At 40.2% G+C, this 17,989-nt stretch overlaps 1 protein-coding gene across 3 annotated transcripts in view; it reads left to right on the forward strand.

Moving 5' to 3' along the window:
* Positions 1 to 17,989, forward strand: part of cc2d2a (coiled-coil and C2 domain containing 2A) — a 19,121-nt gene continuing 1,132 nt past the window's right edge. Inside the window, exons 1-38 of one of the 3 annotated variants that reach the window (XM_044130060.1) lie at positions 1 to 160; positions 257 to 338; positions 542 to 595; positions 761 to 841; positions 931 to 1,069; positions 2,194 to 2,285; positions 2,388 to 2,498; positions 2,569 to 2,649; positions 2,737 to 2,955; positions 3,687 to 3,843; positions 3,917 to 4,053; positions 4,154 to 4,285; positions 4,815 to 5,024; positions 5,147 to 5,253; positions 5,330 to 5,470; positions 6,478 to 6,634; positions 6,721 to 7,016; positions 7,672 to 7,849; positions 7,952 to 8,105; positions 9,009 to 9,156; positions 10,174 to 10,312; positions 10,398 to 10,601; positions 10,712 to 10,804; positions 10,900 to 10,991; positions 12,832 to 12,999; positions 13,121 to 13,178; positions 13,267 to 13,376; positions 13,663 to 13,759; positions 13,843 to 13,941; positions 14,017 to 14,187; positions 15,311 to 15,325; positions 15,444 to 15,647; positions 15,736 to 15,825; positions 15,901 to 16,014; positions 16,643 to 16,777; positions 16,874 to 16,996; positions 17,512 to 17,570; positions 17,689 to 17,866. In XM_044130060.1, the coding sequence (XP_043985995.1) occupies positions 147 to 160; positions 257 to 338; positions 542 to 595; positions 761 to 841; positions 931 to 1,069; positions 2,194 to 2,285; positions 2,388 to 2,498; positions 2,569 to 2,649; positions 2,737 to 2,955; positions 3,687 to 3,843; positions 3,917 to 4,053; positions 4,154 to 4,285; positions 4,815 to 5,024; positions 5,147 to 5,253; positions 5,330 to 5,470; positions 6,478 to 6,634; positions 6,721 to 7,016; positions 7,672 to 7,849; positions 7,952 to 8,105; positions 9,009 to 9,156; positions 10,174 to 10,312; positions 10,398 to 10,601; positions 10,712 to 10,804; positions 10,900 to 10,991; positions 12,832 to 12,999; positions 13,121 to 13,178; positions 13,267 to 13,376; positions 13,663 to 13,759; positions 13,843 to 13,941; positions 14,017 to 14,187; positions 15,311 to 15,325; positions 15,444 to 15,647; positions 15,736 to 15,825; positions 15,901 to 16,014; positions 16,643 to 16,777; positions 16,874 to 16,996; positions 17,512 to 17,570; positions 17,689 to 17,866 (4,839 nt within the window). In that variant the 5' untranslated portion in view covers positions 1 to 146. Of the gene's footprint in view, positions 161 to 254; positions 339 to 432; positions 596 to 760; positions 842 to 930; positions 1,070 to 2,193; positions 2,286 to 2,387; positions 2,499 to 2,568; positions 2,650 to 2,736; positions 2,956 to 3,686; positions 3,844 to 3,916; positions 4,054 to 4,153; positions 4,286 to 4,814; positions 5,025 to 5,146; positions 5,254 to 5,329; positions 5,471 to 6,477; positions 6,635 to 6,720; positions 7,017 to 7,671; positions 7,850 to 7,951; positions 8,106 to 9,008; positions 9,157 to 10,173; positions 10,313 to 10,397; positions 10,602 to 10,711; positions 10,805 to 10,899; positions 10,992 to 12,831; positions 13,000 to 13,120; positions 13,179 to 13,266; positions 13,377 to 13,662; positions 13,760 to 13,842; positions 13,942 to 14,016; positions 14,188 to 15,310; positions 15,326 to 15,443; positions 15,648 to 15,735; positions 15,826 to 15,900; positions 16,015 to 16,642; positions 16,778 to 16,873; positions 16,997 to 17,511; positions 17,571 to 17,688; positions 17,867 to 17,989 lie in introns of those variants that run through there. The other 2 variants (XM_044130061.1, XM_044130062.1) reach the window with 2 other exon arrangements.

Below are 17,989 nucleotides of genomic sequence, written 5' to 3' on the forward strand. Positions count from 1 at the left end.
ACGTCGTTACTAGGCAGCGTTAACGGAGTCCCAGACATTAGGAGAAAATTATCTTTGTCTAAAAGATAGCACTCATCTATACGCACAGTTATACTGTTATAAATGTAACATTTTCACCACATGCTAGTGAATGTTGAAGGAAAAAAATGGCTGCATCAAGGTAAACATTTCGGGTAACAAGCAAGTCTGTGAATTACCTTTTTTAAAGCTTGGTTACTAATAAAACATAATTTCCTGTGTTGAAACAAATTTTTAGCGACATTCGGGAGAAACTACGAAAGAAACGGCGGGCCTTGCAAGATACTTTGGTAAAAAACAAAAACGAGGACGACATTCAGGTAAAGTAATTGAACTTTTAAGGTTAAATGAAGCCTAAATATCGTACCAGAGTATTTAATATTTAGCGCGTGCATGCATACTTAATTCTGTCAGGCCAATATGAAGCGTCCCTTTTAACAAGCCAGAACATGACCCGAGGGAAGGAAGAAAGCACAGAAACAGGAGCTGCTAACGCTCTGATAAATCTAACTGTACTCGATAGGCTCTGGTTCCGTCTGCCAAGTTCAATGTGGACAAGCAACCGACTGCAATGAAGGTTGGTTTGTGTATTGTAGCTTAGCTTATATCTCCTGTGTGTGCTGCTGGCTCTTCAACACAAATTTCCCTTCATCCTAAGCCTTCCTGCAGCTTTAGTGGCTAATACCAGCGTGGATGTGGACTCTGTGTTTCTGCCTGCTCTAAAACTTCTGTCTTCCACTAGGAAGCTGAGGGCAGCGATGAGGACCCAGGAGAGACTCTGAGACGCACACTGAGAGCCCAGAGAGAAAAGAGGAAGACAAAGGTGCAACCCAGTTGTCTGGGATTTTTTTTTATGTTGGCTCAGTTTTACTCCCATTATGCCTAATATCACTGGTGGCTCTTGTTGATTAGTTGCTGGAACAATCTTTCGTCCAGGATGAGGATGTTGGGGAAGATTCCCCCACAGAGTACAACAGTCCAAATGAGGGACCATCTAGTAGGGTGGATGATTCTGTGGTTTTTACAAGACCTCCAACTGGTTCTCAGAGAGGTTTGTGTCTACCCCTTTAAACCTTTTCCGTTTTTGTCACATAACAACCTCATATTTTTATGCATTTTTATTGGTATCTACTGTAACAGACAAACACAAAGTAGCATCTAACTCTGAAGTGCCATACCATACTAGCTTTATTTATAGAGGACCACAGGACCATAGGCTCTGCACAGAATAAAGGAACCAGCAGTCATATAATGCAATAATAAGCCAATAATAAAGTCAATATGACCATAAGAAAGCCAACAAAGCAGCCCTATATTAATAAAACAACAACAAAAAATAAAAACGGTGAAGAAAAAATTAAAGAACAAGAATTTTTAAAATGAATCCTAAAATATACAGACAGCAGGAAGGCTAGGAAAGGAGAAATGTGGTCAAATGTTCGTGTGCCAGATAAAAGGCAATATTTACAACTTACATTACAAGGTAGGAATACGGCCAGAGCTGTATGGATCAGTAGCATCCAAACTTCTCAGTCTTTGACTCAAAAAGTAAGTGTGAACATTTGACCCTGACTGAGTTGAGTATGCTTTTCAGCAAATTAAACAGGAGAACAATGACAACAGAAAATACACCAGCAGCCAATATATTGATTTTTAGCCATTTGTAAATATGTTTTATATATATCTTTAAAAATGTATTTGATTAAAAAAAAATCCCCTGCCATTACCTAACCCACTGACTTTAGATCAGTTATTGGCTAGTCAAAGTCCAGACCTGAAATCATCTGAAAATCTGGAAATACAGTCTGACAGAATGTAGCTATTTTTTATAAGGATGGGAGGGGGGGGAAACAGATGAATACAAATGCATACCATAGATTTCCAGATATTTATTTTTCCTGAAAAACAAATAAGCTTGAAAACCATTTATGCATTTTTCTTAACTTCACAGTTATACATTACTTTGTTTTTAGCCTATTTCATAAAATAAATAAATAAATAAATAAATAAATTAGTGAATGTGGATATAATGTGACAAAAGTTTAAATAGTTGAGGAAGGTCTATATTCTTGCAAGACTTTCTATGCAGTTTAATGTTAATTTGAACAATGCATTTACAGTCTATTGCTTAATTTATTCATAGTGTCACATTGTCCTGACTGCTGTTTCTTGTAGGAGTCTCGGTAAAATCTGAGCAGCCCTCCAGCTCTCTGCATTTAGACACTTTTGTGACACGGCATTTGCAAGAGAAGCTGAGAGCAGCGAGGGTAAATTTCAGTTTCTCTTTTTCCCTTTTTATATAAGTAAGACTATTACCATTCATATGCCTGTCAGTCCGTGAGTGCCAGTGTATGTATGCTGCTTTGCAGTCTAAAGCAGAGAGCCTTCAGCAGCAGGAAACTTCAGAGGATTCTAGTGAGCCGGTCAGTCGACTCCAACGGCTCAAAGACAGAGACACCATAACAAGATTCGATAGAAAGGTGATTTGAAAGACATCTGAATATGTGTAACAAAGTACAGCAGTATAAGTAACTTTCTAGTGTTTGCTAGGCTCATCCAGTCAGTTCAGGAAGACATGACGACCCCCTGACCCTTCGCACCAGAGTCAAGTTTCGAGAGCCGGCTAGAAGAGTAAGCTGCATACTGACATTAATATTTCTCTTAAAACTAATATTTCTGTTCACATGCTTTTTTTTTTTTCCACCTTTCCAAATCAAGGTAGAAAAAGACTTCCCAACTGCTGAAGAAGCATACAATTTCTTTACATTTAACTATGAGCCTGACCAGCCAAGTAAGCCAGAGAGTAAGAGCAGGAAGAGACAAAAACAGAGAGACGGAGTTGAGGAGGACGAAAGAGATGAAAACGGACAAGAGGAAGCTGAGGAGGAAGAGGAGGATGAAGCAGAGGAAGATAATCAAGACCAAAATGAGTTCCAGGTAACATTTGGTGTGAGATGAGGTGAAGACTGGAGTCTGCAAGTGTGTGAGGGGACTGGACGGCATCTCAGTCAGAGTCACACTAACATGTTTGAAATTTGTAGATCTGGATGCAGGGTGAACTGAAAACTGCCTCTACTGCTAACATGCTACTGACAGCCAGTGAAAAACAGAGCCTGGGACGGGGCAACAGATGGGCAACAGACTCTTTTTCTTTTTAATTGTAACTGTGCAACTAAACTTGTCGCAGTAAGAAGTTAATCAATTAATAGCATGATAAATTAAAATGAGCTTTAAATATTTATTTGAAGGGCAATGAAGTCTTGTTCACACAGACTTTATTATCAATTTATTTATGGTTTGGGTTTGTGTGTGTTTTTTTATTATTTTGTTTTCATTCATTGTTTTTGGTTGTTGTGTTCGTTTTTAAGTCCGTCAGTCTTTGAGACGCCATCATCAATATATTACTTCTCAAAAAGCAACCATTTTCAATACTTATCCCTGTAATTATCAAAATAAATACAGGAATAATCTATCATTCACTAATATTTGTTATTGTGACAGGCCTATGTCCGACATTATGAACAGAAACACAAAATAGCACCACCCAAAATAAATTGAGTTTTGTGAATATAGCATAGAAAAATGTGGAAACGTTTAAGAAAAATCAAGGCACTGCATTACGCTGGAAAGTAGTGAGTGACTGACTCTTGTTTTACACCTTGCCTAAGAGTGAAGAAGCTCCTCTGGTGCGAAATGAAGACGATTTATTCGTCATTGACCATTCGCCTCAGGACTTTGTGGAAGTCAGGAAAGCGGAGTATGTTGGTTTCAAAACGCGCGTCCAACGAGAGCGTGAACTCCTGTTCACTCCGAGCTTTCTAACAGGTAACACACGTTTTAGCAGTAACCCTTAACACTCACAACTGGTCTAACTGGAATTGTGCAAAAATCTTTACAGTCCCAACCTCCGTCAAGCTGCCTGAAAACACGAAGCCCCGCTTTCTGGAGGACGAGGGCCTCTACGTGGGACAACGGCCTGCCGTATCTTTGACCAACGAAAACATTTCAGAGAATCGCGTTTTGAAAATGGCTGAGGTATCACCAGCTGATCCGCTAAACTGTTTCGTATAAAGAACTGTGTTCAATTTTAGAATTATGCGTATAAGTTTTTTTTTATTATCATTTTTTCTTGAAGGGAAGCAAATGGTTTGGAGATGATGGGAAGATTCTTGCTCTGCCTGACCCCATAAAGGAATCGTCCACAAGGCCACCCCTCTTCCACATGGATGAGGAGCTGGATCCTGCTCTGCAAACTGTATATAGGAAGGTCAGACACTCCTTCACAGCCAATCCATCCATCCAAGAAATATGTTGATCAGCAGAATCTGATGTTGATAGTAACAATGCAGAACATGGTGAGCGACTTTGCTTGCATTTTTATAGTTTTTCCAGCATATTGGGATGTTTTTTTGTGACTGTTGTGGCCTATAATTCCTCATTTTGTGGCAACCTTTTCAAAAGGTTCTAGTCAAAGTTTAGAATTTTCCTACACTATGTTTTTGCCTTAACCAAATTCAACTGAATGCATTTGGACACATACATTTGCACTGCAACACAGAAGGTATCGCTGGGGAAAATTATCCAGGAGAAACCCCCCTGTTAGTGAAGGCTGTGAGTTGTAAACCAGCAGGATCCGAAGGCTGTGATACTGACATTTGTGCTCATAAATTGTACAAAAGATGTTCTGAAACAATTTAAATCTCTCTATCTATGAAATGTTCACAAAACGATTGACCGAACACACATCCTTCAGGACAGTGGATGATGGGTAATTGTGTTTTATATTTATGTCTTAGGCTATAAAGTCCCAGTACGCAAACCTGTACATTGCTGGTGCCACGGACCCCGAGGGAGACTACCAGCTTGACGTTGATGTCTCAGGGCTGATCTTCTCCCATCATCCTCTCTTCAGCCGCGAACACGTCCTGGCATCGCGGCTAGCTCAGCTGTACGATCAGTACCTCAGCAGGCAACAGAATAATCTCACAGGACACCTTACAGAGAAGGTAAACTCTAGTGGATTAAAGCAGTCCTCACACCAACCCGATTTTGCTTCTTTTCTTCCAAGATGCTTTATTGCTGTGTTTATCTGGTAGTCTGGTATCCTATTGGGTTCATTCTGCTGTAGTTGAACGGCCTGAGGAAAGCTCTGCGGAACATGATAAGGATCCACGGTGAGCAGGGCTCCTCCGAGGCCCTGCAGCACAGGATTTCTGAGTACAGTCTAGAAGTGAGGTGAGGACTCTGTTCAGTAGCTGGTACAACAGTACTGGCTACGTAACGAACCAGTTTTCCTACGCGTCCACAATAGGAACACTCGGCAGCTGCGTGACTTGGAGCAGGAGAAAGACAGGACTCTGCTGAGGAGCATCATTAAAGTGTGGAAGGAGATCAAGTCCCTGAGAGACTTTCAGAAGTATACCAATACACCTTTTAAGCTTTTTCTCAGAAGGTGACTACTTCATTCATAGACTTCTCAACGAAAACATCATTAGTTAATCTTAAAATTTCTGCCTGATGTCGCTTCACTGTGAAAATGATTCCTCTCCTTCAGTAATTTCCTCATTATAGTAACAAACCTCAATGGATTTTATATGAAGGACCAACACAATGTGCAGGGTAACAATGAGGTGGAAGGAAAATGACACTTGGTTTTCAACATTTTCCTCAGGGTTTCTGTAGGTTTCAGGAAGTAGAATCTTAAGGCTTTTAAGACATTTTAATGCCTCCCTGAATGAAATTTAAGACCTCAAAAAGCTATAAATATATTGCGGATTCCGTTGTATTACACTGCATATGGATTTCTACAGCCTTAACCTGTGTAGTTCCAAGCTTAAAAGTTTTTTGTTTATTTTTTCAGAGAATGCATCTAGCCTCGCTAGATGTGGCAAAAATGATTGTCATCCTGCTAACTAGCCAAAACTTTGCAATTACCCATGATAGACACAGAAAAGCTAACTAGCTAGTTAGCAAGGGTATGTTAGCAACTATTTATCGATGGCTTCATCCAGCTCAAGTCACAAAATTCAAGATGTCTGCACGTCGGTCCCACAAGGAAAAAACTGCCAAAAATAATAATGCCTTTAAACTAATTTAAGCCACTATATATAAGTCCTTAATTTTAGATGCATTTAAGACTTTTTAAGAATGTGCAGCCGCCCTAATGTTAGAAAGAAAAAGACATGGCACAAAATAAAACCCACTGTAACAAGTTACCTTCAGAATCCATCTATTTAGTAAAAGAATCCACTTTTCAGATTTGTATTTGTTTTTCCAATCTTATGCATCAATTTCATTTAACTTTGTGTTGTTCTAATGAGATCCGAATAAAATTCATCACAGTTTGTGATCATAACACGAGAAAATGTAAAAACAACTACTTGTTGTACTTATCTGCTTCTCATCAGAGCTTTGTGTTCATTTGTGTCACATTTCCATTTTTTTATGTCACTTCTTCAGGGAGAATGTAGATCGGGCTTTGGATGAGTGGGAGTATGAAGGCGAAATCCTGAAAGAAGTTTTGGAACTGGAAGCAGAAAGTGAGGAGCAGTACCAAAAGAAGCTAGCAGAGTTTAACAAGCAGCTGGAAGTTTGGAAACTCTGGAGGAAGAAGCAGGTGCCTACCAGTCATAGTGCAGCCTGTTTACTTCGCCAGGCTCACATTCATATTCAAGCACCTGTTCTCATATTCAATGTTTGCAGAAAGCCAAGCGAAAAAAGAAGAAAAAGAAAAAGAAAGGCCAAACACAGGACGACACGGAAGAAGATGAAGAAGAACAAGAAGCAGGAGAAGAAGAAGAACAGGATGAGATTGAGTCAGAGGATCCATTTGAGGAAGACCCCGTGAAACCGGAGGTTCCAGAAAGGCCGGAAGTTGACTCCCTGGAGCGGTGGGTGAGAGAAAAAGCCTCCAGGATACGTAGGAAACCAGGCGAGCCCATTCTGATCCCAGAGCTGTCTACATCAGGAGGCATCACAGCCAGCGATCTCTGTCCAAGGTAGGCACCTTCAAGTAACAGCTTTCAAATCCTCCTGATGCCAGAATATTTGCCAAATGGTGTATTTTGGGTGTCCACGTATCCTGAAAAAGTCATAAATCCATGTATCTAAAAGAAGGCCTTTAAATGTGTTAGGTTCTGAAAAAAAATGTGGTTCACAAAGTAAAAATAACTTACAACAGGAACAATATTAATACGGAACTCAATGTGGTAATTGATACTTTACAGAACACAATAACATACCATAGGATATATTATGAACATCACCAGCTCACCTGCAATACAAAATAACTCAATTAGAAGAAATATCGCTTCTACACAGCGAATGTACACAACCGTCTTAGCAACGGTTGTTACCATATCGATGGTAACAACGTCATTTATATTTCCTCCCTGTCTGCCTTCACTGCACTTTTACATGTTTGCTGCAGTTCAACCTGTTGGGGTTACTCTTTCAGTTATACACTTTTCTTTCTGTACCTGTTGTGCATGGTCATGTGCAGAGTCGTGGAAAAGTCATGTTTTTTTTTTTCTAAATACCAGTGGGAGCCCCATGTTTAGGAATGGTCTTAAAATGTTTTAAATTTGAGTTGGCGAAACCTTCATCGACCCTGTTATTGTTCTCCACACTGAGAGGTTCTGCATCATCTTTCAGGGCTGAAGTAGCTCGTAGGGAAGATGTGTCGAGGCGCTCTCTTTTCATCAAGATCCTTTACAACTACAAGGAAGTTTCCAGAACAGACAGTCGCTCCCTGAGCACCGACTTCAGGGTTCACTTTGGACAAATTTTCAATCTGAAGGTGCTCAACTGTCCACAGAGCATTAATCTGCAGGTACAGTAAAACTCTTCTGTCTGTTCCTGCATATTTCGGTTCAGTTACCCATTGTAGTCGTTTTGTTTTACCCTGTTGTGTTTGTGTACTGTGTCTGAGCAGGTGTTTGAGGAGATTGGGTCATCATACTCCCTGCTGGCTCAGGTGTTTGTTCCTGTACCCGACCCTTCAGTGGTTACAGGCAGAGCCCCTATAGAGGAAATTGAGTTCAGCAGCAACCAGCACGTGATGTTTGATCATGAGGGAGTTGGAAGTGGTACTTGTTTTTTTTTTTCAGATCACTCTACTTTCGACTAAAAATACCCGGAAAGCAGACAGTACTCTGCAAAAGTGTCATGTCACTCCTAATTTCTATATTTTTCCTGCTCCAAATATCATGATTCGTACAGGTGTTGCTGGAATTTCAATTCAGTGTTTTTAAGGTTTGGAAAGTGCTCGATGTTCAAACTGCGCAGTTTTGTAAAACTTTGTTTACAGTTGAAACGAGATATGTAAAGACACTGAAACACACAGGCACATTTTTCCATCAACCTCTAAAATTAAATTAGACCAAATTTCTCTTGCTTTAGGTCAGTTAGAATGACCAAAATTATTTCTATTTGTAAAATACCAGAAAACTCTTTTTCAGAGATTTTATTTTGAAACTATTTCAGATCAGTCACCTGTGTAGGACGCACGCAAATTTCAAAACATAGACATTTGTTATATTAAGGTTTACTTTGTCTCTGCTGTAGAGTGCGAAATACTACACCACAATATTATTAACTGATATAAATTATATAAAACAGAGCTGAGAAGCTGTTTTCTGTAGTTCAAGTGTGGTGCTGTAGAAGTTTGAAAGTGAATGAATCCTGAAATTTAGACTTCTCTACTCTAGTTGAAACGAGATATGAAAAATGTGTTTTTGTGATTTAGTTCTTTGTTAATCTTGTAAAAGTACTGTGTCAACCACAGCTGTAAACAAACACTAATGTAGTCATAATCAGGTGCGAAAGCAGAAATAAAAGCGAGTTCAAATACAATTAAAACTTGGCTGTTTAAAAAGAATGCAAAAAAAAAAGTTCCTGATTCATTGGGAGCAAAACTTCAAAAGCATGAAGGAGTACCGGCACATGCTCTTGCCATTTCATCGACCCTCTTTCTCTGTCCGTGCCTTCAGATGTGCCGCTCTCCTTTGAGTCCGATGGCAGCAACAAACTGACTCTGCTGACGTCCGGAAAGCTGTCCTGCTGCGTGTCGTGGGGCGTCGGGGAAGAAGGTGTCCCACTCGCACCGCCTCTTTCTCAGCATCCTGCTGGCGCTTACAGGTACTCACTGTCACAGGGGGACAATGGTCGATTTGCAAAGTAAACAAAGTGGCTCCCGACCTGGCGCCCATGAAACCAACACCGCAGATCTAAGAGCTTCTCAGATGGTGTAAGGTTGAATTCCTACTACACAGATAATGACAACGGGTCTGCTTTGGCAAGGACAAATACATTTACCTTGCCAAATGTACATTTGCCATTTGCTACACATATATATCTATGTGTAGCAAATGTTTCCAGAATATTTGTAAAACCTGGTTGAATTATTTTTGCAGAGAAACTGTTCACAAAGTTCTGTATACGTGCGAAATATGTGGAAAACTGAGGGAGGAACTAAAGAGTTTATAGATCCTCTATGGTCACAGTCTTAAACTGGACATGTGGCACCCTCAGAAAATTTTTATGGGGTAGCCAGAAAATTCTTTAGTTGAGTACAGCTAAAAAAGAATTAAAAAAAACATATAGTTTTATTTATTTACTTGTCGGGGTTTATGTGTGCACCTTCATTGAGGAAGATGGCTCTGTATGCCTTTCTGTTACATGAACATAGCCTGAAGGAGCCTTAGCCTCCCCTTGCCCTCCGTTTGTAATACCACTGCTTGTGCTACCAGTTAATCTACCAGTCATCATCACTCAAACAAGCTCTCCATTTAGTGAAGGATAATCCATTTCTGATTTAATAAGTCTGTATTATTGATCTATAAAGAAATCTGATTTTGTTGATCCTGATGCCAGTAAATCTGTGAAATATTTTTTTACCACATAGCCTAATCAAAAACCACCTTCAGTGTTGTGCTGTTTCAAAATTTGTTGAAAAAGCACTAAAAACCCCCCCCCAAATTCAGATGTTGAGTTGGGAGGTGTTAGGGTACAAACAAGATGGCAAGAAACCATTCAGCCTGCAAACAAAACTAGTGAAATTCCTTAATCACGCCTCACATCTCACTCCTAGACAGAAAAAATCTCACGCCTAGACTTTTTCCCATACATCAACAATTGTGTATTTCTGCGTCTTAGAGGGCCAGGCCATCTGGATGCCGTCTCGTACATCGGGGCGTCCGGATTGTATGACATGAAAAAGATCGGTGAGTGGGCCATACAGTCGCGACTGGACCCCAACGATCCCAAGAACACCTCCATCATGCACCTGCTGAAAGTGCGTAGCACACGAGATTGTTTTCCTGGATTTCCCCAGGATAAAGTCAAAACCCCGGATAAGAACAGCCGTCGTGTCTTCACAGGTGGCGACCAGTGGCGAGGTGGCCGCTCCCGACTACTTTCGTCTTGAACACCTGCAGGAGGAGTTCAACTTTGTAAGCGATGAGGAGATGGAGAGGTCCAAGAGGTTCCGCCTGCTCAGGCTGAGGAACCAGGAGGTTCCCGAGTTTCGCAATTACAAATTTGTTCCTCTTCTGGAGAGGGAGATCTCTGACAAGGTTTTCCAGGTCAGCCTTCCAACGCCGTACCAAGTCGCGGAATATTCTGAAAAGGATTCTCAGACGATTTGTGAGTTGTAACAATCGTTCTTCTTTCGCTTTGGTCTGAATGAGTTTAGGATTATGAAAAAAGATTGAGAGAGGGGGAGACGATTGACACCAGGCAACACCTGGATCCTCACAGAGCTGCTGTGGCCAAATACCTTCAGCAGGTGTCTAAATGCTATTTTTTAATGTAGAAACTGAGATTTATCTTTGTTTTCTGTGCCGTTGAATGAGCCGTGTTGCTGCTGCCATTGCCTCATAGATACGGGAATCGGTCATCAACAGATTTATTCACACTAAACATCACTACCAACTGTCCGACCTGGTGATCGAAGAAGAGATACCAAGCATTGGGTGAATATTAAACCAGACATTTTACCTCTCCTCTTGCAAAGTTCACTCTCTTTTTATTGTTTATTCTAAGAAGGTTCTAAGAAGTAAGATTAATTTGTTTCGACCGTAAAATACTAATCCAAACAATTGGTTTGACGGTCTTAGAAATGTGCGACACTCTCTTATGATCAGATTCATACTAAACTTTATAGGTCTGCATAAAAAGCCCCAAAATAAGTAAATTTTTTATTCCAGTTGCTCTAACAAAAAATAAATAAATCTAGAAAACCTTAAATTTATGAGAAATGTGTTGTTGTTTTTTTGCAAAATCAGTGGTGCCACAAGTATTGACACACTTGATATTCCCTTTACAATTAATGTAACGGGAGCTTTTTTTATTCATACATTTCCCTTTTTCTAGAAAAGTTTATCTAGTAATCCCTGACCTCTTGGCTCACAGGGAATAAATAAAATACACAGAGGCAACGTTTTTTTTTTTCTTTGACAGGGTTTGTACGGGTGCTTGAAATCCTTGAAAATGCTTGAATATCAATGAGGTGTTTTCAAGGTTTGGGAAGTGCTTGACTTCTGTATAAAGCTCTTCAAAGTACTTGATATTCAAACTGCACAGTTTGATAATAAAGTACAGTCCCTTGATTGTAAGCCTAAATTTGGAAAGCATCATTTATAGTTGAATCCAGACATTTGAAGATATAAAAATAAATCTATGTATTTTTTCTCACTGTCTGACATTAATTCAGACCAAACTTCTCTGGTAGTTTTAGAATAATCCAAACTATTTGCTAAATGTCAGAAAACATGGCAACATGTTTTTAGAGATTTTATTTTTAAACTTTTTCTGAGGTGTTTAGGGTGTGTGTAAAAGAGACATTTCAAACCATAACTTTTTCTCATATTTTAGTTTACCATTTTCTGTGCCACCATTGATTTTGTCCAGTTTTTAAAATATTTCTTGACATTGTTTTTTTGCCTGCTCTGCTACCGCAAAAACAACAAAAAAACCAGATTACTTTACTTCATGACTTTTTACACATTTCCCAACAAAATTGCTTTGTACAATATATAACCTGTACGCAGAATAGTGCATCAGTGATACGTTTGCTGTTCTTTTCATATCTGCGACCGAATGTTTAAAATGTGTTTTCTATGTTTATGCTATTCGTTTTGCACTTCATTTTTTCAGTGGTGCAGGTTCAGGGTATGTTTGTAAAGCTTTTCTTTTGCCCCTCCCTATCCCTCCTGCCCTGTCTTTGTGTGATTTTTAGCTGCAAAAGCAGGTGCCAAAGCTCTAGTGCCTATAGACCACCGGCAGAGATCGGTCCTCTTATAAACTTTCAGATTTTTCCAACGGCTTTGGAAAAGATTGTGTAGAAGGACCTCAATTAAATGTTGCAAAAATGTAACAACTGGCACCGAAACATTTACATGCATCATCTTATGGCACTGGTGTGTGATGTCTCTCCTTTCTAATATTTTTACCCAAGCGAAAATTCACAAGTCATAACAGTTTTATCTTATTACTGCTACCATAATGAGGTAACTAACACATGAACCCTTTTTTGAAGTCATTTATATCCACAGCAAAGTGTTGGTTTTAATATCCTTGCTTAAAAGGTCAACAATTAAAATCCAGAATATGTTTCGTCACACTCTAGTAAAGCTACAATTTAAGCTTTAACCAATAGAGAACCTCACATTTTCACCTCAGGAGTCTCTGCCTGTCTCCTTGGTGCATTGGGTACTGTTAGTAGCCTACAATCCCACCCATCCATTTTTATTCTTTTCCATAACATAGTTTAAACGAATGGTTTTCATACGTCATGTCTCTTGCTGCCAACAGCCTTCTGGGAATTAACCTGTTCAAGCTCGCTGAATCCAAACGGCCACTGAAACCTCAAAGGAAAGAAAGGAAAAAAGTCACAGCGCAGAATCTGTCGGACGGGGACATCAGACTGCTCGTCAACGTCATCCGGGCCCACAACATCCCGATCCGCAAACCCCAGAGCAGGTGAGCGCCAGCACCTTTTTTTCTTTTTTTTTAAAAAATATTCAAGAAGACGTGATGTCAAGCTTGTATTTGGATGGTGGAGTTTGCGATGCCTGACACCGTCCCACTTTTTGCATTCCAGTAAACCGGGACAGTCTTCTCAGAGTGCCATCCAGGGCAGTGATTGGTACCTCAGCCAGGTACAGGACACCCCAACCCGACATTACCCTGTGGGAACACTGTGAGCTGTAGCATCGATGTTAAGTACGCACACTTTGTGTAATACAGGTACAAGTAAGGCCGTTTGTGGAAGTGTCCTTCCAGCGCACGGTGCTCCAAACAACCACAGCCGAAGGACCAAATCCAAGCTGGAACGAGGAGCTGCAGCTGCCATTTAAGTAACCGACTGCAGACTTTTTGGCTTGCCTCTCGTGTTTTATTTTGAGGTTTTATTTTATTAAGTTAAAACATAGATCTCCTGTCCAGTTTGATTTTTGTCCTGTTCACATTTTGTCAGGTTACACCCATAACCTTCAATGTATTTTGTAGGAAGGTTCAACTGTATATATTAAAATTCATTTTGTGTTTACATTACGATTTCCTGAATCCTGAGAAAATTCCTGGAACGCTAACTAGTCAGTCAAGCAGTAAATGGGTATTCCTTTTCAAACGTCTTCTCCGCAGTGCTCCGAATGGGGACTACAGCACTGGCAGTTTGCAGTCTGTCAAAGATGAAGTCTTCATCAACATATTTGATGAAGTGCTGTATGAGACAGGACCGGTAAAGATCTGCCTACGACTGAAATCACATTTTATATCTGAAACAGCCGTTTCAGTTATAACAACTGTAACTTTGCCGCACAGAGCGACAAATCGAGGGCGACGTCCATTCACACGCAGATAGAGAAGCACTGGTTGGGCTCGGTAAAGATTCCCTTCAGCACCATTTACTCTCAGTCAAAGGTAAAGACTCCGCTGCGTTGTTTGTACAAACAGACATTTTCCCAAATGATCGACGTTTCTGGCTTTGCCCGGCAGATTGACGGTGCGTTCAAAGTGAACACGCCAGCCGTGCTGCTGGGGTACAGCAGGGAGCACGGCAGCACCAGTGTTTATGACCAGTGGCAGAGCACGCAGGGCGGGACGTTCATACGGCTCTTCATCACTGTTGAACCTCAGCTGGTGCCTGGAGAGTCTGTTAGAGAGAAGGTAACCCCGTCTCACATTTATGTCTGGGGTTTTTTCTTTTTCTTTTTTTTTTTTGTGTCCATGTCCGCATCGCTGTTTTGACTTCTTTTGATTCAAGTTTAGACTAACTTGCAAAATATTTATACCCCTTGAACTTTTTCAAATTTTTATCTCATTACAACCACAAGCTTCAAAGTGTTTCATCTCAGTTTTATCTTGAGGAAGAGGTGCAGTAGATTAAGGTGTTCTGTGAGCAGTTCAAAGCCTGAGATATCGTTTCACCAAAACCTGCTTTTACCTTTAACCCTGACCTGAAATACCTGTCTCAACAAATGTTGAGTCTACTTACCTATGAAGTGGCTTCTAAAGACATTAAGTTGTAGGGGTGGGCATTTATTGGGTTAAATTTCCTCACATGATAAGGATTCTGATTCGTCTTTGTCACAATAAATTCCACTTAACACTTAAAGCTCCCTAAAACTGTCTGTATTTTCAGAGTTGGTAGTTTTACTATTTTCCCCACAGTTTGTACAATGATAGTATCGATAAATATTAATTTGAAAATATAACTGAGTGTTTTACAAATTGTGCTTGTGATGCCATTACGCTGTGTCATTGATATATTATAAATATATTCCGTAATGTGATGTTATGCCATCACTGCCATAGAAGATAAATAATAAGTAGTTCTTACTGTCAGTTTGTTGTCACAGTATTAACACAAAATACCGCGCTTAAATTTAGGTCCACATCGCCGCTCGTACTCCGCTGTACTTTTTTAAAATTTAAGGGTAACCGTAAATTTGACTGAATGTATATGCAGGCTACACTTTAAAATATACATGATTTATTTTCTTTCCACTTCACATCTAGATTCTATTTTGTGTTGGTTAAAATACAACACAGTCACATTGTGGTTGTAATGTCACAGTTTGAAAAGTTTCACAGTTATAAAAGTTATAAAAGCCTTTCACTATATCTTTACATTAACTATTTTTTTTTTATCTTTCCTTTTCATGTATTTATTAGAATTTTTATTCCTTGTTTCAGACTGTTTAGCTAAAAGTATGTGGTGTCATATCACTTCAGTAATTTGTCTTTATCTTCTTTTATGTATTGGCTTTTGCTCTTCTTGGTGCGGTAGATAAAGGAAGCAGAGGTAACAGTCCATTGTTTTCTTTTTACCCTATTATATCACCATTTGCGCAGATTTGTGCATCAGGTAAAAGTGTTTCCATAAAGACAGTCGGTGTTAATCTGAGGTGACTTTGATGCAGTTCAACAGTCAGGAGGATGAGCGCTTACTGCAGGCTTCAGAGAAGTTTGAGAAACACGCAGCCGGAGGCTATCCGGACCGACCCTGCATCACCACGGTCATCGACCTCAGCGGGAAGACGGTCTTCATCACTCGTTACATCCGACCGCTCAACCCCCCGCAGGAGTTCCTGGATGCATTTCCTAACAACCCTCAGGAAGCCACGGTCGGTGCGATCATGCTGAACACTGAGTGACGCCAGGTTTCACTTTTAGCGGACCAGCTGACTTGATGCCTCTTCTGTTCCCTCGCAGAGCCTTGTTGCCCGATATGTCTCCCTGATCCCTTCTTTGCCAGATCAGGTTTCCTTCTCTGCAACCTGTGACTTATTGAGCACATGTGACGTGAGTGAAACCTCTGTAAGACATGGAAACAGTACGAATGCTGTACTTACACGTGTGTCTTCTGTTTGTTCCTAGCAATTCCTGACTCTGCTGGCAGGAGATGAGCAGGAACACGCTGTATTGTTGTGCAACTACTTTCTGTTTTTGGGAAAGAAAGCGTGGCTCATAATTGGCACAGCCATACCAGAGGTAGATGAGCTTCACTTGTTAAACCTGAACCTGTTGTAGCGACAGTGCCTCATAAACAAACCGTGCACCTTGAACCTTTGTGCGTGTTGTCACAAATGCAACTTCAATATATTTCATTGGGCTTTAGTTAAAATGGAAAGAGTAGGGAATAACTGCAAACCTTCCAAGACATGGTCACCCACCTGAAATGGTAAATTAATTTTAGAAGCAGCCATGAGTGCCATGTTTTAACTCTGGAGGAGCTGCAGTGATCCACAGCTCTGGTGGAAGAAACTTTGGTTGAAATTTGCTCCCGCAAGGGATTGAAAACAAACCTTCTATCCTTTTCTTGTTTTTTATTTTTTTTTTGCCAAGTACAATCATAATAAAACGACGTAACCAACCAGACGTTCTGGTTTAAAGTTGATAAAATATTAAGAGGGGCCTATTATGCAAAACTCACTTTTTTCATGTTTTTATTCTTCCTTTTGGGTCTCAACTGTTTCTAAAATCAGCCCAAGTGCTTAAAAAAGAAAACACACAGATGTTTTTTTTTTTTGGTTTCTGGAAAATGAACCATTTCAAAAACCTCCAGGAGTCGAGAGAGAACTGTCTGGGAGCAGCTTTCAGACATGTGGATTTTTCACAGGGACCAACAGCATATGTTCTGACCCATGAGCAGAGTGGCTACTTCATCTGGAACCCCAGCAGTGGGCAGTTCTATGAGAAGGGCGACACTTTCTGCCCTCTGCAAACCGTTGGCTGCTTGGTTAATGCTGACAACGTGAGTGAAAAATGAGCAGTTAAATGTGACATGATACAGTCTTTGTTGATGTTGCCTTCCTCTATAACAAGATTTGTGGGGGTGCTTGTTGTTTAGGTTTGGTTCAACATTCAGAAAAATCCTTCACCATTACACACCAACTTTGACGTCACCAAGGCCAAAATGTGGAAACCGTTTTTTTCCCGCTCCTTCTCTCACCCGGGGCTGTCTAGTGTACAGGTGAATGTAAAAAATACTATCTATAAACATCTGTATTTTAATTTTCTCTAGAGTGCCTGTGCATCCCTAAAGTGTCTTAGATTCATTGAGAAAATGTAAGTTGACCTCAAATACGTTAATTAGAAGCGTTAAATTTTGTTGTAGCAAGACTATTCAGGCTTGTATGTGGTTTTATTTTGGTCTTGCGGGACATTTTTGTCAAGCAAAAGCTTGAGTCTTGTGCAAACATCTTCAGTGCATTCTGATTAAAGGCGGTTGGTAAATAGCTGCTAAAATACTCTTGTTAGCTAGCTAGTTAGCCATCATGGCTAAGTACAAATGAACAACCGGTTGGGTGGACAATCTTTGTTTTTGCCGCTGGCTCACTTCTGCTGCCAGCATCAACCCCCACTCATTCCCTGTGTTTAGTTTTTTCTGTCTTAAATTTCATCCAATCTGAAATTAAAATGGTCTTAAAAAGTCTTAAGTGTGACTTGCCAACACCTGCATCTCACAAACTATTTTTCCTCTCACAGCCAGAGGAGTTAGTGTACCGCCAAACAGACAAAGCAGCTGCAGCAGAGCTTCAGGACAGGTGAGTTACAGGAATAAATGCAGCTCTGAGTTATCTCTGTACTGATCCAGAGTGTTCAACTACAAACACCTTTTTTTTTTTTTTTTTAAATTACACTTTACCATTTAATTCTGAATAGAGTTGAGAAAATACTAAAGGAGAAGATTATGGAGTGGCGCCCTCGTCACCCAACTCGCTGGAATCGGTACTGCAACACCACCCTGAAACAATTCCTGCCCAAACTTGAGCTGAGTCGTGGTCAGGATGTAGCAGAGGGCCACCGTGTCGAGCTGCAGAACCTCCTCGGAGACTACAGGGTGAGTTGGAAAACTTTTGAGACCCTTTAGTACTGATCAATTTCCATAAAAGGACAGCATGCAATGATTTGCAGTTAACACTGCTTCCTATTTGTTGAATCCCATCTTCAATGTTACCTATGG

This window comes from Gambusia affinis, linkage group LG10 (genome assembly GCF_019740435.1).
Source record: "Gambusia affinis linkage group LG10, SWU_Gaff_1.0, whole genome shotgun sequence".
NCBI classification, from domain to species: domain Eukaryota; kingdom Metazoa; phylum Chordata; class Actinopteri; order Cyprinodontiformes; family Poeciliidae; genus Gambusia; species Gambusia affinis.